The 20,805-nt window shown below is 48.5% G+C and overlaps 1 protein-coding gene across 1 annotated transcript; it reads left to right on the top strand.

Annotated features, from left to right (window-relative positions):
* The first annotated feature begins 815 nt into the window (after positions 1–815).
* Positions 816–20,650, top strand: DDX11 (DEAD/H-box helicase 11). The gene is made up of 26 exons (XM_065633685.1): positions 816–1,055; positions 1,813–2,049; positions 2,648–2,734; positions 4,325–4,482; positions 5,562–5,610; positions 6,153–6,260; positions 6,820–6,907; positions 7,397–7,599; positions 8,164–8,316; positions 8,420–8,466; positions 9,264–9,343; positions 10,629–10,673; positions 10,795–10,862; positions 11,406–11,444; positions 11,916–12,039; positions 12,551–12,685; positions 13,615–13,727; positions 15,048–15,120; positions 15,450–15,553; positions 16,332–16,481; positions 18,417–18,485; positions 18,657–18,757; positions 19,127–19,211; positions 19,818–19,893; positions 20,075–20,229; positions 20,344–20,650. The coding sequence occupies exons 1-26, from the start codon at positions 837–839 to the stop codon at positions 20,395–20,397; spliced, it is 2,820 nt and encodes a 939-aa protein (XP_065489757.1). The 5' UTR covers positions 816–836; the 3' UTR covers positions 20,398–20,650.
* Positions 20,651–20,805: the final 155 nt, after the last annotated feature.

Raw genomic sequence — 20,805 nt, 5'->3', positions numbered from 1 at the left:
TTTTGCTCTGTATAACCCACTTTTCTGTCCTTGCGTGTGATGGGAGTGAAATTGTAAACGGGGGTCGGCCCTGCGCCGAGTTTGGTGCAGTGAAGAGCTTGTGAAGGGCAATCTGACCAGAAAGGGGAGGATGAGAGCTCACTCCTACATTGTTCTCTGAGATGACTTTCTTTTCTCTAAGCCTGGGGCTGATGAGCAGGTGTCTGTCACAGGGCTGTGGGCCCTCCATGGCTCCCGTGCCGAGCTCTGCAGTGGCTCTGGTGCTTTGCTGGCAGCAGGAAGAGTAGGATATTACGAAAAACTTCTTCACAGAAAGGGTTGTCAGGTGTTGGAACAGGCTGCCCAGGGAAGTGGTGGAGTCACCATCCCTGGAGGTGTTTAAAAGGTGTGTAGATGAGGTTCTTAGGGACACGGTTAAGTGCCAGTGCTGGGTTAATGGTGGGACTCGGTGATCTTGAGGGTCTCTTCCAGCCAAACTGATTCCATAATTCTATGAAATGTATAGGGAAAGGCACGGGTCGCTACCAGGAGCAGCAGCACCTACAGCGGCAAGCGGCTGACGGAACCGGGGGTTTATCAGGGCTGTGAAGACAGACCAGCCCAAGTCGCCCCGGGTGCCGCGCAGGAAAAGCGGCGGCGCGGCGACGGCCGGAGCCTGCGGCTGCGCTGCTCCGCGCTCCCGCCGCCCCTGCGGGACCGAGCTCCCCGGCTCCGCCCGCCCCGGGGCTGGCCTCGGCCTTCCGGCCGCCACCGGAGCGTCACGGGAAGGGGGCGGCGCGTCTCCGGTTCGAAGCGGCGCGGCGGCGGCGTCCGTGTGCCCGCAGGCGGCGGGCGGGATGGACGGCGGGGCGGCGGCGGCGGCAGCGTCCGTGTGCCCGCAAGCGGCGGGCGGGATGGACGGCGGGGCGGCGGCGGCGGCAGCGCCGGGCCCAGGCGGCGGCCGCCGGTTCCCGTTCCCCTACGCCCCGTACCCGATCCAGGAGCGGTTCATGGCGGCGCTGTACGGCGCGCTGGAGGCCGGACGGGTCGGGATCTTCGAGAGCCCCACGGGCACGGTGAGGCGGGGCGGCGGGCAGGAGCCGCCACCCGGGGGGAGGAGGGTGGGGAGGGACGGCGACACCGAAAAGTCGGCCAAAAAGACTCCTTAACGCTGTTTTGAAAGTGTTAAGAAGCAGCGCTTCTACTGCAGCGCGCCGGGCGCTCGGAGGATCGTTCCTCTGGTGGAGCGTGCGCATGATTCGCATTTCTGAGTATTTATTGCATACACTTATTGCATATTCATTTTTTTCCACTGCTTAGTTAATGTATTAAACATAAATTATTTACATAATCCCGCCCTCTGCCGGATGTCCGTCCTTGGTATTCGAGTCTTCATCTGGGGGTCTCTAGTGGTCCCCGGTGTCTTCGCAGCCTGGTGCCCCCCCCGCCCTGTGTCGGCTTCTTGACCTCATTTCTTGATCGTGCATATTGTCATTTCATGCTGCTACTCAGCAAAAGTCAAGTGGCTCTTTCTTCATTTAGTGGAACATTCCGCTTTCCCAGCTTGCAAGCCAAGGACATCCTCACTTCGTGTTATGCCAAGTCTATACGGAGTTATTGTTTCTCTGTTGGGTTTCTGTTACATTATGCCTAGTCTTGCTATGTTACGCCTAGGGGTTTCTAAAATATTTTTGTCCCTCTTATCAAAGGTGGTACCCGGGGAGAGGGGCCAGGCCTGGGGCTGTCACCGAGTGCGTGGGGCAGCGGGGGGTGCATGTGGGTGACATCATTGCTCCGCCACGGGAGCCTCATCTTGTCTGTTTTCTACGTCAGGGGAAGTCACTGAGCCTCATCTGCGGGGCCCTGTCCTGGCTCCGAGACTTCGAGGAGAAGCAGCGACAGGAGGAGGCGCGACTCCTGGCACCCGAGGAGAGCGGGCAGGAGGGGACGAAGCGGCTGACGCCGGCTGAGCCAGGGTGCCCAGACAGCAGGGACACTGCTGGGGAACCTGACTGGGTGACGGCCTTTGTGCAGAAGAAAGAAGAGCGGGACATGGTGGAGAGGCTAAAGGTTGAGAAATGCTGATTGTAGAATCATAGAATAGTTTGGGTTGGAAGGGACCTTCAAAGCTCATCTAGTCCAACCCCCTGCCATGAGCAGGGACATCTTCAACTAGATCAAGTTGCTCAGAGCTCCGTCCAGCCCGGCCTTGAATGTCTCCAGGGATGGGGCATCTACCACCTCTCTGGGCAACCTGGGCCAGTGTTTCACCACCCTCATTGTAAAACATTTCTTCCTCATGTCTAGCATAAATAGCCTCATATGTAGAGGATGGGTAAAGCAACGAGGTGTGAGGATAAGAAAGGCTGATAGCCTGGGTGGTGGCTGGAAAAAAAAGTGAGGTGCACTGTGAGAGAGGTCTTCGTCTTCTGCAGGTCTTTGTTTCAGTTACGAGGGATGAAGCATTGCCGTGCAGGTTGCATAAGATAGGAAACTATACCACTCTGAACATCCTAACATACAACAGGTGTGCACTCCAGGGGAAGGGGATTGTGTACAGACAATTTGGTTTCAGAGTTAATTTTTATCTATAGTCAGGAATTTGGAAAGTAATTATACCCAAGGTTTAAGGACTAAATACACTTCATCCTTTCTTCGCTTATTTTAGGAAGAGCAGATCAAGAGAAAAAAGCGAGAAGATCGTCTTGAGAAAATTCGCCATAATGTGCAGTTAAAATATGCGGCAAAGAGAAAGGTGAGTTATTCTGCAGAGATTAGAACTTTCTGGTTTGGTTATCTTGAGTGTTGTTCATGCTTGTTTATAGCTGCGACTTCACTTTGAATTTTCCAACCCATCTGTTTGGAGAGTTCTTTGTATTAGGTTGCTGAAATGGGCCATCCAAAAATTTTTGTTAGTTTTTAAAGTACAGATGTGAAAAACAATTTGTGCATAGACAATTTCCTGTGACACCACTCGTGTGTGGATAGAAGAGGCCTGTGTTCTGATGACCTTCTGTCCCTCTGCTTTTGTTTTAAAAGATTTCATACTTTGATTATTTTTATTTTAAAGCTCTCTGTTTAATGAGCATTTGTGAACACTGTACTTCTGGACTAAAACCTGTAGAACTGTGATTAAATTTAAGATCATGGGAACGGAAGACCCCTCAAAAAAAGTCAGGTCAGGCTTTGGTTGTACTTTGTCCACCAATAAGGAATGATTGTATTTGTTTACTTTCATAGCAAACATGATTGTGTTGTTCAGAAATGTCTCTTTTCCACATATAAAAAGTTCACAGATAGATATTCCTGCCATTTAGATGGGTGAACTGGCTTTAGTACTCCTGACTCTAAGAGCTTTTCGATGGTATGAGCCAAACTTCCCAGAAATACCCCCCTCAGGTCCCCGAACAGGCAGATTTGCTGTGCTGCCAGGCTATTGGTTTTTAGTGAACAGTGTCTTGTTTTGGTCAACTCCTGTCAAAAGAACATGGCGGAAATAGCGAAGGTTCAGAGCAAATCAAAAACAAGTAGAACAAAGAACTTTTGTCTCTTAAAAGAGGATGAAGAGCATGACATGAGCAGCATGATAAAAAAGAAAAAACAAACAAGAAAGCAAATGAGAGAAATGTTACAGAGATTTGGAAAAGCAACTGATTGATCTCCTCTGTAGTGCTTGCTAACTGCTTTTCTTCATAATCTCATGGTAAAAGAATGCTCATTGAAGTTGAAAGATGCTGTTTTCAGACTGGAAAAACAAGCTGATCTTTACCAGAACACAAAATAAGTCAGAACACTGTTCTTCAACAGTTTAATGGCATGTTTGCAGAGAGGCAGACCTGTGTTAGAATAAGAACCACATAACTGGAGAAAAAAGGGCAAGAGAAATCTTGTGCTCTGCATTCTGAAACAGGTGCTGAGTTGATCCTAGCCTTGAGTTAAGTGTGGATGGAGTATTTGATTATGCCCTTATATGTTTGCTTGGTTGAGTTTTTTCACACACCCATTTTTTTTTCTCAGTCATCTTTTGTGGGCCACTTTAAGCAGCTAATACTGGATTACATTGATATTGTCATTTCAGGATCTAGGAGTTCAGTAGACCTTTTGCATAGAAGCCTTTTTCATGTTTCCCTCTTCACAAGTGTGTGTCAGCAAGTCTTTGGTTGTTGGCAGCAGCTGTGGGGCTGAACAGCTTCAGACACCCTTGGTGCATTTGCTGGTCCTGCCGGGGCTTTACCCCACACGCCATTCCCTGTGTTACTGGGGAGGGTCTGTGCTGTCTTCCCACCTGTCTGCGTGCTACCTCTCTTTCTGTAGGAGAAACTACGTGATCATGTGTTCCTTTCAGAGGTCTGAGGACGACGAGACAAAGCGCCTTTTTCAGCTCAGCAAGGAGGTTCTTTCAGAGGGAGCTGGGGTGGATGGTCTAGAGCAGCTGGACCACGATGAGGAAGAGCTGATTCTTGCTGAATATGAGAGTGATGAAGAAAAGAAAACAGTATCTGGGTAAGAACAGGGAGTTCCTTGCCAAGAAAATGTTTTCCGTATAATTTTGACTTGCATTAATTAAAGGGATTTTATATGTGGTTGTGCAGATCTGAAGTTTCTCCCCTATTCAGGCTGTATAAGGTAGTGGTTGTTCTGGGGATTTGTTTGTTTTGGTTTTTTAAGCTTTTATTAGACTGATCAGAGTTGACCTGAAGTGTTTTCTGAGAAAGTGCATTTTTCTTAAAATATGTGGCAATGTCCTGCCTTTATCCATGCCCGTTTTCCCAAAGAATGCCTCTGGATGCTGAGTGAATGACTTGGCATCAAGTTCCTTGCATTAGAAAACCAAAATGGAACTCAAGGCATTGGAGGAAGTTATCAGTCCGGCAGACTAACACTGGCATCTGTTGGTACTCCAACGGGAGAGATGTTCAGATTTCTAATGACCGAGCTTCGACGTGAAAACCCCGTGCACACTTTTTACTCTCATACATTTGCTTTATGCAGAAAGCCAGAAGCCATACATAGGCATGAAAAGTCAAATACATTTAAACTACAAATTTACTAACGAGTATCTAGACAGATCCTCCTGCCTTAAAAATTGCAAAACATGTTAACTACTTCGCTTTATGTAGTTTATCAAACATTAAACTGCTGTTGCCTTTGAGGAACTCTATGGCAGCTAAATATCTTCCTGAAGCTTCTCTTTATGCAATAGCTTGAGGGTGGTAAATTGTCTCTAAAGGGAAAGTTTTACAAAAATAAATAAGCTCACCAAAGAATAATATAGAACTGATTACCTTATGCCCGGGGCTTAGAAGCCCCAGATTTGAAAGAAAAAAATATGCTTGATGCTGCTAAAGACGCAGCCCTATGGACATTTTTCTTTTAAAGAGCAAGACTTGAGCTGATTGTGCACATGTACACTATTCTTAAAAAGTTGATTTTTCTTCTACCTTCTGAGTTAAGATATGAGGCTCTTCTTGAGATGACATAACCATCTCTCTTGAGACCTGTCTCTTGTAGTAGAGCATCATTTGATTCTAACTGTCAATGATCTGCTGAAAGGAAACTATTTGAGCTTTCTCTTCTCTTAGGCTGGAAGAAGATGACGATGATGATTTGGAAGAGGAGCATGTGACTAAGGTGAGATGAGGAAAGTAAATAGTGCCAACATATAGAACAGCATAGGAGTGAGGAGAATTATGGCTTCTTTGCCTCCTTCCCAGGGTCATTGATACAGAAGGATTTAGGAACTAGCAGCCAAGAACTGCCAAGTTTGTTGATGATAGTGACCAGTTTTGCTGTGCTCATCTCCTTCTGGACCACACTGGCTGCTTAGGCAGCTTGCTCTGCAATCACTGCTGAATTTTTGCTGTGACTTGCTGTAAAAGCACGCTGCAATAAACAGCTTTTTATTACTCTCCAATGGTGAGTCCCTGTTTTTATAGGGACCTTGGAAAATTAAATGGAAACACGGGCAAATGCATAGGAGAAAGAAAGATAAGGCTGTTGGCCTCAACAGTTATAAGTTGACACTCAACCATGTGCCTTCCCGTGTGTTTTTTGAAGGTTTGAGCAAGATGTACCTTGTTGAGGTGCTTGGCCGTGTCCTTGCAGGATTGGTTGTAGGTAGGGGATTGGCTTCCGTGTTCTCCCTGTCTTCCCTTTGTGCTTCCTCATTGCAGATTTACTACTGCAGCCGCACTCACTCCCAGCTGTCTCAGTTTGTGCGTGAGGTGCAAAAAAGTCCTTTTGGCAAAGACACCCGTCTGGTCTCCTTGGGATCCAGGCAGGTATGTGGAATTGTTTGCAAGGGACCCAGAGTGCACGTTAACTTAATGTCAGAGACTTTCCAAGGAGGCGTGTGGATGTGACGCCACAGAAGGCATCTCAGGAATTGACTGAATCTCCCATTGAAAAACTAAAGCTGTCAAGGGCCGTCACACAGATCTGTGTGATGTTTTTCTGTGAGCCGTGCTTCGGCCATTTACCCTTTGATGTATATGCAAAAATCTGTTTTACTTTTCCTGATGTGGAATATTACAGATGTCTGAGTCACTGGGAAGGCGCTGCTCTTAGTATTACTTCTGGCAGCATTTTTTAGAAGCTGCTGTATAGCTGTGAGCCATCTCAGTACACCTTATTTTTTTCTCCTTGCTAAATTTTTATGGGTTTTGAGCATATTTATAGCAGTTAGTATGTGCAGTGTCTGACCGATAGACTTTTCCTTTTCCTTTTTCCATTTTGGAATCAGGCCTGCTTCAAAGAAATCTTTTATTTTACAGCAAAGGGTGCACAGGGGGCATTTGGTGCTTAATGACCCCCTAACGCTTTCTCTTTTGCATGTCCAAGAACCTGTGTGTGAATGAGGAGGTGCGACGCTTGGGGGCTCTCCAGCTCATCAATGACCGCTGCATGGAGATGCAAAAGAACAAACACGGTAGGAACACTTGCAGCCTGGGGAAGCAGTCGCTGGAAAAGCTGGTATGAGACTCTGGAGACAAGTGTGATCTGCCAGTCAGTTCTCTCTCTAGCAAGACTGTCTTGGTAGGAGCTTGAAAATGGCAGGTTGGAGGAGCAGAGCCAGAGATCCTTAGTGCTTTTACTTTTCTTGTCCTCCAGGGCAGGATGCTGAGATCTGTATGTATATGTATGAGTGCCCTAAGTTGGTTGGGACTTCTTCAATGGAAGAATGCTTGTCTTTAGCTCAGTACTAGAAATGTTGGAAGATGTCACGTGGCTAAATCTAACTGGCAAGAGTAGTGTCCACTGTGGAGATGGAAATGTTACTGCTGAATAATCTTTAAATAGATAGTAGGTCAAAAATATACATGACAAAGCCTGCTTTGAAATCCAAGAGGTTCTGCAAAGGGGTTGTTGTAGGCTGTTGTGTTGTTCCTCATAGCTTGCTTTTGATTTCTGCTGTTAGAAAAGAAGAGTGATGAAGAGGCAGAAGGAAAGAAGAGGCGTGTGAGTCGCACTGTATGCCCCTTTTATTCCTATGAGCAAATGCAGTTTCTCCGTGATGAAGTTCTAGTGGAAGTGAAGGATATTGAGCAGTTGGTGGCTTTGGGAAGGGAGACCAAAGCCTGCCCATATTATGGGAGTCGATACGCCATTCCTGCTGCTCAGGTGAGGTGTACGCGCTTTTAGTGGAATTAATGACAAGGCCTCTAAGAATAAACCAATTGCCTGCTCGCCTTCGTACTGTTACTCAATATCATGGGAGTTTGTAAACAGCCTGTGTTTCTGTCAGCTGTAGTTTTGCTGAGAAAGCAAAGGAAAATACTACCAATTTGAAATTAACAGGAAGGCTCTAAGTATGTCTCAGCATTCTGAAACACTTGAAAGGCTCAGTAACTGTGAGGCAATACTGGCATGTGGGCATAATCTTTGCTCTTGCCACTGCTCTTCCTTGCTTGGTTCTCTGTCAGAAGACACACTTTCAGTGCCTCAGAGGAGATCTGGAGGGTAACCTGAGCCAGTATGCATTTGTAGCATAAACATTTCTCTTTAGCTTGCATCCCAGTGCCCCTCTCAAGCGTGTGCTCCTGTCTCTTTTCCCATAATAAGAGTAGGTAACTTGACTGAACTCCGCGAGGCCACCTGACATGAGCATTTAAGGAGCGCTTGGGGAGCGCCCTCAGTTTGTAAGGATGAGAGCCAGAATCAGGGCAGTGTGTGCTTCCTCTGTAGCTGGTGGTGCTGCCCTATCAGATGCTCTTGCATGAACCTACCAGGAGCGCTGCTGGGATCAAGCTGAAGGACCAGGTTGTAATCATCGATGAGGCCCACAACCTCATAGACACCATCACCTGTATCCACAGTGCGGAGGTCAGCGGCTCTCAGGTGGGTCATAGCCTGGCCTGATAATCATGAGCAAGCTCTGCATCCAGCAGACCGCCCTATCTTGACTCCTACCTAGTAATAGCTCCTTTTTTCCTTCATGTAGCTGTGCTGTGCCCACTCCCAGTTGCTGCAGTACATGGAGCGATACAGGTGAGGATCTCGGAGGAAAATAGCACAACAGCAGCTGGAAGTGTGGATGCCAGGGCTTGTCTCATGCCTGCAGAGCATTTCTTGCTTTTCCCTGGTGGAATGTTATTTGCATTAATACTTCTGCAGATGAAAAGCCAATTGCTTCATTATCTCTGTCTAGATCCATCTAAGTCAGACTCTTGGGGCTGGTATTAAGCAGTGAGAAGGGGGATACCCTGAGGATTCTGGCTTTCCCTTATACTCTCCGTTCCTTTCCCAATATCTCCCTCTAATCGCTCCTGCTTTGTGATGCAGAGTTTCAAAAGATTCAGTCTTTCATGCCTCTCCTGAACCTTAGTCTTTCATGTGCTGACTGGCATTATAGCAGAGGCAGTAAGGTCTGCAGAGGAAGCTATATGTGATTTTTGGCTCAGGCCAAATCTTGCATCTTTTCATCCCTGCAGTGATTGATTATTGTGATCAATGCTAATAACTTTGAATTTGTGGAGCATTATTGCAACAGAGACTTGAGACGTCACTGCCATTGTAATAAACAAACTGTAATTAATGTGTGAGGAGAAAGGCGATGGTAGGAACAGTGTGGCATGCAGAGGTGGGTGCTTTGGCTTGACCTTGGGCAGGATATCCAGGGGTGTGTGCTCTGTCACTAATAGGGAGAGTGAGCCTGAGAGAAGTCATTCTTGGTTTCCATCTCCTCAAAATGAAGGAGAATTCAGGTGCTTGTCTCTGCAGATCAGCTGCTGTGAGTTACTCCCTGAAGATGTTTTGGGGCCTAATACCTGTCTCATTTTTCATAGGAAACGTTTGAAGGCAAAGAACCTGATGTACATTAAGCAGATCCTGTATTTGCTGGAGCGGTTTGTGGCCATGCTGGGAGGTAAGCAAACGTATTCCATCTCCAGGGATGCTGATAGACTCTGAGCTAGTTGGTGCTTCCTCGGGGCACTGTCCCACTTCCCCCTCTGCAGAATCTGTGGGGAGATGTTGCTCATGTATAGGTTCAGATGCCAGGAATTTTATTTCTCAGGCTGTTTTGTAACATGGGGATGTCGACTGGTATCTTCCTGAACCCCTCTCTTTGTTTCATTAGCTGAGGAGCAGCAGATGACATCGTAAGTTGATAGAGGCAGTTTCCCTCTGTTTCTGTGGGGGTCTTCTGATGTGATTAGAGTGGTGATAAGGTAGGGTGCTAAGTGAGGAATACAGCAGATGTGTGACAGTGATCAGGACAGCACAAGAGCTGAGCAGAATAAATCTCCTGGGTCATCTGGTGGCATGGCCTCTAGCTGTGTCAGGTATGCCTCTGCAGAATGAGTCTTTCTTGAGCAGTCCCTTTCCTTTGTGAAAAAATACTACTTTGCTGTGATTTTTAAATCCACTGGCATTTGCAGGGCTCCTTTCCTCTAATGCTCTGTTTGTGAGGCCACAACTTGCCTGGGGAAGAGCCTGTCATAAGTTCATAAGGAGCTTCCTCCTTGGCCAAGGGAAATGCAGCTCTTGGGGGCAGAGGCCTGGTGGTGCTCTCTGCCCTTCTCTCAAATGTTTTCTTCTCTTCCCACCCTGTTCCTGCCGGTTCTCTCTTCCCCACACTCAGTTAAGTGCTTTCATCAGAAAGATGCAGCCTGTGTACAGCTTCATGATTGAGGCTGCAAGAGTGAGATGTGAGGTGGGTGTTAAACACCAGCACACAGAACACAGTGAGTGGCAGCAAGTTCTGGCTGTCGGGGTCTGGGTGTGGAGCTGTCCTCAGGTGTTCCCCTCTTCCCAATTGTCTGGCAGCCTACACACCTCCCAGCTCCCCACCGCTGCACTGAGGAGGGCTGAGGGATGCATTGCAGTCCCTGTCCCTTCGTCTGTGCAGCATGATGACTACGCTGTGTGTGAGCGTTTGTATGCGCCCGCCCTACCTGCTGCCTCCTGCTACAGAAGGAATGTAGGTGGTGTTTTTAGGATGCAGCAGCGCGCTTGTCCTGCAACGTAGGGCTGCTTTACAGGGGGAATGAAAACTGAGCAGGAGCTGATGTGTTGTCTGTGTAGCTACATTTTGCAGGTGTTGTTTCTTGGGGTTTGTCCTGATGTAGTGTCCCTTTCAGCTCAGTTGTTAATCTCTCACTTTGTTTTTAAGACAGACCCATTCCTTGAATCAGTTTCATGTTTTCCAGGTAACGTGAACCAAAATCCTAGCTGTCAGGCAGTTTCCCAAACAGGTAAGACTGAGGTGAACACCTGGGGCATGCAGCCGTCTGTCAGGGACACAGTGGTGGGCAGTAAGGGGCTGCAGGCCCAGCAACTAGTAATTTTTATTCTCCTTCCCCCACTTTCTTTCAGGGACACTGCTGAAATCCATCAATGACTTTCTGTTTCAGAGCCAGATTGACAATATCAATCTCTTCAAGGTAATGCAAATGTTGTCATCTGCTAGGGCACAGGCGGTGGTGACTTTTTCAAGGTTATCAGGATACGTGTGTGAGAGGTGGAAGTAGAGCCAAGGCCCACAAGGTGGGATCTGCTTTCTAGCAGATTCTCCCCAATGTATAGATCTCTCTGCCGCTGTCTGGATAACAGTGCATTAAATCTGGATAGATGGTCCTGGGGTAGAGGGGAGCAAGCAATTAAACATGTATGAGTGCAGAGGCTGCCTGTAGGCAAAGCTAAACTGCAAGGGCTGAGGGTGAAGAAACTACGCTGCTCCAATAACCTGACCCACCCCTTGAACCTCCAAACACAGCACCTTAACACAGGGTGTTTCCTCTCTGGCAGCAACGCCTTTGTAATAAACTGTTGTCTGGGAGGCAACACTCATGAAAAACTGTGCGCTCCTCCCCAAGAGCACAGCAAGAACAGCAAGTGATATCCCAGCTGGACAGGGATCCAGGGCAGCAGGATGGGAGAAGGGATGCTGAATGCCAGTTCATTTTTTTTCTCTCTCCCTCCAACAGGTTCAGCGTTACTGCGAGAAGAGCCTCATCAGTAGGAAGGTACTGCCCCTGTGACTTTGTGATCAACAGCGTTCTAATGCTGTTTCACACATTGAGTTTGAAGTGGAAGATGCAGCAACTGGGGTGGAAGCCCGTCTTCTCCACTCTGCTCTGCAAACAAAGTGGTTCCTGCAAAAAGCACTGCATGGGCAGGTTGCCTTTAGCTTATACAGCAAAGAAGCATACAACATGGTGTACCACAGTATTCCAGTGGGTGCTAGTTCTGTGCTGCTTGGCTTCAAACTTGCCAGCCTGATAGGCTGTACTGGGGAAAAAAGCATCAGAGACTTGTTTTGATTTTGATTCAATGAGTGAAGGAACATAATGGTTGCTCTGGGCTGACAGATACTGATTAGGCTGGTTTGTGAACACCTACCAAGGACCTTTATCTGTGGCAGGCCAGAAACCTGGTTTTATCTTGTCTGATTCCTGCTGTTGCTAGTCTTAATCTTACTGGCTTTCGCTTGGCAGCTTTTTGGGTTTGTGGAGCGATATGGAGGCCCTGCCACAGCTGTGAAGACCAACAAGGAAAACCAGAAGTTGGGTGGTTTGCAGAACTTTCTTCTGACACTCCAGCGGGGATCGGATAAAGAGGGTGAGTTCAGACATCCCTCCACTTGTGCATCTGCAGACAAAGTGAGGATGTGGAGCCTGCATCTGTCTGCATGAAGAAAGGGGAGGCAGATTTGAAGAGCAATAGACTGCAGAAGCTGTCCTGTGCAGGTGTTTTAATGTATCTGACTAGATGACCTAGGCAACCATACATATGATTAGAAGATCTCCTGAGGTCCCTTTCAAGCTGAATGATGCGATTCCATGTTTACGCTGCATACACTCAAGCTTTGCCCTGCTGTGACCTGTTGGCTCTGGGACCTGAGCTACCATGGGTAGCTCTGTTTAGTGATGCCAGCTACAAAAGCCAGATTATTTTTTCCTAGCATTGAGACAAAATTTGGGTTTTCTCCTCTATTGGGTCTTTGTTCTGTGCCTGCATATGCAGACCAGGTATGTTTCCTGTAGAAAGGACCCTTCTATATTTTGTGCTTAGTCCCTGTCCTCAGAAATGTGGCCTAAGTTGCCTGCTTCTTATCTCTTCTGGCCAGCAGGGACTCTCCAGAGCCCTCCCGTGGAGGCTGAGAACGACCAGCTCCGAGCTGCCTCTCCACTGATGCAGATTGAAGGATTTCTCGCAGCCCTCACGAATGCAAACCAAGATGGCCGAGTCATTCTCAACAGGCAAGGTACTGGAAGGGGCCAGCTGGGGAGAGGTGGCGAGAGTTGCAAGCAAGGCACATCACTGGCAGCGAGGAAGGAGATGCTGGGCCTGGGGGGAGCCTCCAGCCCTGCTGGAACATCTCTGTGCTTGAGAGGGTCTAGAGGAAGCCAGAAAAATGATGAGAGGGCTGGAACAGCTCTGCTGTGAGGACAGGCTGAGAGAGTTGGGGCTGTTCAGCCTGGAGAAGAGAAGGCTCTGGGGAGACCTTATTGCGGCCTTTCAGTACTTAAAAGGGGCCTGTAAGAAAGATGGGGACAGACTTTTTAGCCCGGACTGCCTGTTGCAATAGGACAAGGGGTAACAGTTTCAAACTAAAGGAGGGGAGATTCAGGCCAGACATGAAGAAGAAATTTTTTACAATGAGGGTGGTGAAACACTGTCCCAGGTTGCCCAGAGAGGTGGTAGATGCCCCATCCCTGGAGACATTCAAGGCCGGGCTGGACAGGGCTCTGAGCAACCTGATCTAGTTGGAGATGTCCCTGCTCATGGCAGGGGGTTGGACTAGATGAGCTTTGAAGGTCCCTTCCAACCCAAACTATTCTATGATTCTGTGATTCCTGACGCAGGCTAGCAGTGTGAGAACTCTTATGAACCCAAAGGAATTCTTAACCAAGGGCATTGGGGCCAGGGTTTGCAGAGCTCTGCTCCCACTTCGGATGTCGATTTTTGTCTTGTGATTTATTGCACCTCTTCCACAGCTCCAGGAAGATTAGGAAGCAGCAGGTAACTTCCAGGCTGGCGTTATCTGCTGCTGCCCCTGGCAGCATTCAATAGTAATCCCTTGTTTTGAGAGGCGGGGACCGGGCAGGGTGCCCAGGGCAGGAGGAAGAATCTCTCATATCCCTGAGTGTGTGTCACAGCTAGTTCCTGATGCTGTCTCTCTCCTTTTCCCAGGCACAGTCGGTCAGAGCAGCCTCAAATTCCTCTTGCTGAATCCAGCTGTCCACTTTGCCAAGGTGGTGGAAGAATGCCGTGCTGTAATCATTGCTGGGGGCACCATGCAGCCGGTGAGGGGATAAGGATGCTGTGCTGAGCTCTCGGGAGGTCTCTGGTGCTATCTGCAAGCAGGCATGGGAAGAGGGCAGCTTGGCCTCCCTGGGGTGTGCTCTTCTTCTCACTTCACATGGCATGTGTGGGAAAAGGCCTCTCCTACCTGCCCTTTTGTCTCCCTGGTACAGCTTCCCTGCATGAGGCATCTCATTGCCTGTTCATGCAGAAAGTTGTAGGTGTAAGGGCAGGATTGCCCTTGTCAGTCTTTCTTGTCTTCAAGACAATACAAGCTGAGGCTGAGCTCATGGTGGGCTGGAACTAGCATGGGTAGCAGTCCGAGGACCTCGTAAAACCATCTGACCTTCTAAAGGGACAGAGATCCCACAGGCACCATCCCATAGGGGATCTTTCAGGAAAATCAGAGCTTCAGTCTTGGTATGGTGGCAGGCAGCTTATCATCCTTCTCCCATTGCTGTAGTGGGTAAGAGACAGTGTGCTCATGTTGTACAGATGCAGTGGGATGTGTCAGATATCCCAGTTAGTTATTTTTATCCTGTTCCTGGACACAAATGTCCTGAAATTTCCTCTTTGCCCTTGTGACAAGGGAGGGGAGGAGGGTGTGAAGTGCAGGACCTACTTTTTGGAAGGCCACCATTCCAACGTTGAACCTTTCAGACTGCAACTTGGAGAGAGCACGCAGTTGCAAGCTCATGCTGTGGTCTGTGCCATGCTTGGGAGTCCTGCTAATGGGTTTTTTTGCCTGGGGAAGTCTGAAATTGCGGCATGTTGAGCCAAGAGGCTGGGTGGTTCCAGGTTGGGGGGGCCATGGCAAGGCTCAGTACCACGGGCATTGAAAGGGGACACTCCCCTTCACGCTGCCTGTTCTGCTTGGGCCAGCTCGAAGGTCTGAGCCAGGAGCTTGGCGGGGCCTTGGCAGGGAGCAGGGCCTCGGGACCGGGTGCTGGCAGAGGCCGCTGCTGCTCCTGTCCTGGTGGAGGTGGCGGTGGGTGCAGGCAGCTGCGGTGTTCAGGGCCAGGCGGCCGTGCCGGTACTGGGGCTGCCAGGGTAGGTGAGGTCTCAGCTGGGCAGCGGCTGCCCTTGCAGGGTTGACAGAGCCCCTTTTCCCTCTGTGTGCCCTGGGCTCCCAGCCCTGACTTGTGCACTCAGCAGTCCTGTGCCCTTAGTTTGCTCATCATGGAGGTAGCCCATCTCCAGAGCATCCCACCAGCCAGAGCTGACCAGTTCTCCCTTGACACTGGTGCTCAAGGAGCAGTGTTGCTGATGTAGCGTCTTTTGGGATGCTGGTGCTTTACCTCTCTTTGGCTTGTGATTCGTAGGTGGCTGATTTCCGAGAGCAGCTGCTGTCCTGTGCTGGTGTGGACCCTGCACGTGTCGTGGAGTTCTCCTGTGGTGAGTGTGCCGGGGTGGCAGGGAGGAGTCATAATCCGTGTCTGCGGGATTTGAGTGCTGCAGTTGGCCTTTGGTGCTGTTTTGTCAGCACTCAGAGCAGTGTGGCGTCTTTCATGGTGGCAAAGGGGTGCTGGGTTCCCTCCACTCTGAGCTTGCCCAGTGTCAGCAGGCAGCGTGCCGTCTTCCCAGGGGCTCAGGGAGTGGAAGTCAGAACAGATGAGTGACTTAGGCAAATGTGTGCCTCACTGCACACAGGTAAAGCTGTTCAGCTAGTGGGGTTTGTGCACACAGCAGTGATGTTGACTCTCGCTACTTGTTTTTGTCTCCAGGACATGTGATTCCTCCAGAAAACATTTTGCCCATAATCCTCTGCAGTGGTCCTTCCAACCAGCAGCTGGAGTTCACCTACCAGACGAGAGACCTGCCCCAGATGGTCAGTCTTCCCTTTGTTCCCTTTCTTGATATCTCTTTCGCTCCGCGTGCTTATGTTTCATAGGACAGCGTGCTCTCTGTTGGAAAGGTGGGCTGATCAAAAGCCATGGCAGGGGAAATGCATGGGATTTGAGGCAGGTGTGTTGCCAAGTAATTGGGAGAGAGGAGCAGCAAAAGGGATTTTGATCTGCCTGCTCAGAGGTAGCTAATGGAGATGAATACTAGCAGCTTGTTTGGCTGTACTGACCCTGTGTTTGCATGCTGGACATCAGAAGGAGATTTCTGACTGTGCTTCACAGTTTGAAGGGCTCAGTGACAGTGGAGCATGGCAGCCCTGCAGCGTGCAGCCCAAACCATAGGGGTGGCAGCAGATGCTTCTGCAATTTTTCTATCCTTTGGTGGGCCAGTAAGCCCCCAACACCAGACACTAGACCTGCTCTGCCCCTGCTGAATCTCCACCAGATGTGCTAGCTAGCTCTCCACATCTGTTCTAGCGTGGCAGGTCTCATCCACTGCGACAACAGACATAAACCCTTCTTTCTTGAATAACCACTGCCCCACAACAGTAACAGAAACCCTGGATTCAGAGGAAAAGCCAAGCAGTGAAGAGCTTTTTGGTAATTCCCAGCTCCCCTAGAGAGCTCTCTTCGACCTGGCATATTTTCCTACATTTTTCCTTCCTCTAAGGCATGTCACATGTGATCCTGGTGTTGAGCACAGAACTGGAGTGGCATTAGCTGGAGCTCGTGTCAGCTGCAATATTCTCGTCTCCCTTGCAGATGGATGAGACTGGCCGAATCCTTTGCAACCTGTGCAACGTGGTCCCAGGGGGCGTGGTGTGCTTCTTCCCCTCCTACGAATATGAGAAGCAGGTGTACGCACACTGGGAAAAGACGGGGCTGCTCACCCGCCTGGCAACTAAGAAGAAGGTAAATTGTGCAGCCAGGGGCAGCTGGTACTTTAAATGGAGGTTTCAAAACTCAAACAATTATCTATGCATTACAGGCCTCTCTTGCTGAGTTGTTCTCATACTCTGCACAGCAGAGCAGAGCGGATGTTTATCTAGCCAGTCCCTCCAGTAATGAATAAATGATGCTTCCTGGTTGGCTGATCACTGAGCTCGGATCTAAATTAGATTAAATCTAGCTATAGATTCTTTAAGTGCACAGTCCGTGTAGTGGCCATGCGGGGAGACAATCCTTGCTTTCCATAACCAGCAAGTTCATTCCCGTGTGGCTGGGGGGCTGTTCATGTTGAGCTCTTATAGGGAATTTGTTTTTCCTGGGCTCAGCTGTGTGCCCCTTGAACATGGACCAGTACAACTAAAGGGTAGGCAGAATGGGACCAGACTGCATTTTGTAGGACAAATGCTGTTCTTCTGGTAGAAGTGCAGAGTGGAGGATTGAAAGACTAGCAGTGGTGACTCCTGTTGGAGAAGTGATGAGAAATATTAAATGAGAAGATCACTGCAAATATAAAATCTTTGCAATGAGTCTCACAAGTATTTGAAGCTTGAGCATTGAAGGTCAGGCAGTCCAACTCTCTCAGGGTGTGGGATAGGGATCTTGGATCACGTGCCAGCGGCGGCTAAAAAATAATTATATATAGCCTGGCTGTGACTTTTGTTTTACCAAAAGCTAAATAACTTACCACATGGATTAGGAGAGCACATTTCCAGATATCTCACAGCCCTGGTGCAGGCTTTCCAGCACATGGATCTGCCTGTAGGTTTTTGTGGTGGAAGCTTCTCTGTGTGTTGGTACAGCTGTCACTCATAGTGCCTTTGAGGTGCGTTCTGTCAGGGTCCCATGGTCTGCTTGGCTCCTCCAAGGCTTTGTGCCACAATCACACAGCTTGCTCTGCTTTTCAACTCTGATTTGTTCTTGCTTGGCCTTTGCAGTCTCCAGCAAATTGGATATGCGTTAGCAAAGCAATTTGGTAGAAGTGCAGCAAGTGTGACTTCCAGCTGCCCACACATAAGATCATATCATAGCAGAGGAAGGTTAAAGTCTTTCTTCGGGTAGCTGTGGTGAGATCACACTGAGATTATATATAAATTACACAGGGAAAATTAATTTAAATCAGAGGATTAAATAGCTGCTGTTTAATAATCTTGATTTGTGTATGTAATTGCCAGTTATTTTTCTACTGAAAGACTGACTCTGGCTGGTAAAATTTGATAGTACTTCTTGCTAACCAAGAGAAAATACATCCTTTAGGTTCTTTACTGTCATACAGAAGACAGATGTTGAACCTCTTGTTTACTAGGAAAACAACTTGTGATTTAGGCCAAGGTGCAGCATCTATCAAAATGCAGTTCAATTAATTTCAGGGGCTTTCAGTAACTAATTAGGCATGCTAGAATAACATAAAGAAACATTACTTTTTGTATGCTTTGCATAGAAAACTTATTTATTCACTGGGGAAGGGGAGCTATTACTTGAAATTAATTGGTGATTCTAATTGATTGGTCCTGTCACTGTCTTTCAAGATCTTGCAGCTGGAGGGTCTCTCCACCTCATTGGATCTTTCTTTATAGATGGAAGAGGTGCTCATTGCTTTCCTGCCTTTCAGCTCTCGGATGACTTTTAACTTCTTGCAGAATTACCCAAGCCTGCCAAAGCTGAAAAGGGAATGTTGGAGGGGCAGGAACAGCTGCTGCTCTCTTCAGAGCCCAGTTGAAAAGTGCTGTAGTGAGCAAGCAGTGCTTTTTCAGGGTGGAAGGGAAAGGTGCTGGTTAAGTTGGTTTTTCAGGCAATTTGCCCTTCCCTGACCTTAACTCCATGTGCTGGGAGTAAAATGATTTGCTTTCTTCAAACTGTTTGCTTCCTGTTGCTGCAACTGATGCACTGTGCCTGTGACAGATCTTTCAGGAGCCTAAGAAAGCCAACCAGGTGGAGCAGGTGCTGGTGGAATACGCCAAGTGCATACAGGTGAGCTGAGCTGGCAGGACGGTGGCACCCAACTGCGTATGGGGGTGCTGCTAAAGAGGGCACTGCAGCATCTAACAAGGCAAGAGGGGCTCTAGCTCCAGTGTGGGGAGTGTTTCTGAAGCACAGAAGTCTTCCCCACTCTGGTTTAAGTTGCTGGTCTCTCTCGTGCAGCACTGCAGCCAGGCAGGAGGGCAGATGACGGGGGCCCTGCTCCTTTCGGTAGTTGGAGGCAAAATGAGCGAAGGGATCAATTTCTCAGATGACCTGGGCAGGTAAGGTGGCTGCTCCCTGGAACATGAGCGCTGGGTTTGTGGTGCTGTGGCTCCCAAGCATGATGGACTTGCAATCCTGGGGAGCGCGTGGCTTGGGCTGATGTTGGGTGTTGTAAAACCCACTACTTTTCATGTGAGTAATGCAGTGAGGCTTGCTGTGCTAGATAATTCCTTGTTCTGGCTCCCTGAGTCCCTCTGCAGCTCTTGGTTCAGAATGTGCTTGTCAGACTGCTGTGCTTTATCGCCGCCTTTGGTTTTCACGGCTGGCTGTCTTTCAGGGGTGCAGTGACCTCTAATTTATCAGTCTATTGGCAAAGTGCTCTAGGATGAGACATTAAGAATAATGCAGTCCTCCTTTGCCCCTTGCAGGTGTGTGATTATGGTGGGAATGCCTTACCCCAACATTAAATCTCCAGAGCTCCAGGAAAAAATGACTTGGCTTGACAAAACAATGGTAATAGAGACACTTACACCTCTGCCTGTTTCACTTCTGCTTTTTAGTATTAACTTTCCTCCCAGTACCTGAGTGCCAGGGCTTCCTTTGAAGATTCTTTTTTTTTTGTCTTTGAGCTTTCCCTCATTTCCCAGACTGTGTGGTACCAAGGGCACAGCCTTCTCCACACTGCATGTGTACAGGTGGCCATAAACACAGGGAAGAGGCTTGGTGGAGGGAACCACCACCAGGGCTTGCTGGGAACTACGGGGAACAAGGACCCTTTGCCCTAGAGGAGGTGGCAGGGTGGTAGAAGCTGCTTGCCAGGATCACTTCTCCTTTTGGCTCACTTGCTCTTTCTCACTGTCCAACCAGGGATGCTGTTCCTGGGCAGCTGGGGACAAGTGTTCTGCTTTCAAGGGGCTCTTGGGCTGACTCTTTGTGGATGCTCAACATGGTTTTCTGACTGCAACCTTTCTTCTTTCCTTCCTTACTCTCAGCTTGAGGTCTGCTTGGCCACCCACTCATTCTCCAGGGGTAAAAGCATTTGCCTCACTTTGTCAATAAGAGTCCCTAGTTTGATTTACATCTGCCTCACGTTCAGTCTTACCTGTTTCTTCGTTCCAGCCGAGAGCTGCTGGCCAGGCCCCTAGCAGAGTGCTGATTGAAAACCTGTGCATGAAGGCAGTAAACCAGTCGATAGGTAATTCATCCTTCCTTGGACAGGCTGGGGGATACGAAACGTGACTGCGCTGAAGTAGAAGGGTGGGGAAAAGGGACACAGTACCAATCAGTCCAAGTACAGATGATAGGAAAATGAGCTTCCCTGCCTGAGAACAAACACTTGAGTAGGCCAGTTTAAGGTGGTTGTACTCTCTGTACAGGCAGGGCCATTCGCCACCAGAAGGACTTTGCAAGCATCCTGCTCCTGGACCACAGGTACACCCGCCCTGCCATCTTTAACAAACTGCCGCAGTGGATCAGGGAGAGGACCCAGGTGAAACCGGCCTTTGGGTCAGCGTTTGCAGAGTTAAGAAAGGTCAGAACTGGTATCTTATGTATTGCTACCAAAACTGTTTCCCACTGTACTCTACTCAAATCTCCACTTCAGTGTAAGGCCAGGAACAAACTGTCTGGTTTTGTGTGTTCCTAGTTCCATCGAGGGAAGTTGGAGACTTCGTCGTGCACACCAGAGAACAGGCTCTAGGTCAGCTCTGTGAGCTGCACCTCTGAAGCACACTTGAAGTAATGCGTTCCCACTTTTCTGTACCAAGAAGTTTGTGAATCTCTGCCTTCTGCCTCCTTTGTGGACGTTTGCTGTTCAGTACCTGAGTGCTATGATGGTGAGAGCCTTTAGCACTAAAACCAGGAGGGAAACTGGTTGGAGGCAGGTGAAGGCAGTAGCAGCAGGCTCCTATTTATTTACAGCTGTTAAGATTTTATTTAAATTGATTAAATATTTTCAACCCAAACACTTAAGTATGGAGAGTATAATTATTTTGACTGTATACATCTGCCTTTTCCTATCAACCACCAAATGTAGGAGGCCTGATGATCAATGAAAACATAGAGCTTTTCACAAGAATTGCAAATTATCGGGCCCTTAGCTTGTGTC

This window comes from Caloenas nicobarica, chromosome 1, assembly GCF_036013445.1.
Source record: "Caloenas nicobarica isolate bCalNic1 chromosome 1, bCalNic1.hap1, whole genome shotgun sequence".
NCBI classification, from domain to species: Eukaryota; Metazoa; Chordata; class Aves; order Columbiformes; family Columbidae; genus Caloenas; species Caloenas nicobarica.
This window is presented reverse-complemented; position numbering and strand designations above follow the sequence as displayed.

Coding starts and splice junctions, on each gene's coding strand:
- DDX11 (XM_065633685.1), top strand. CDS start 837: ATGGACGGCGGGGCGGCGGCGGCGGCAGCGTCCGTGTGCCCGCAAGCG. Junction 6,908..7,396: donor GATGCAAAAGAACAAACACG/GTAGGAACACTT, acceptor TTCTGCTGTTAG/AAAAGAAGAGTGATGAAGAG. Junction 8,467..9,263: donor CAGTACATGGAGCGATACAG/GTGAGGATCTCG, acceptor CATTTTTCATAG/GAAACGTTTGAAGGCAAAGA.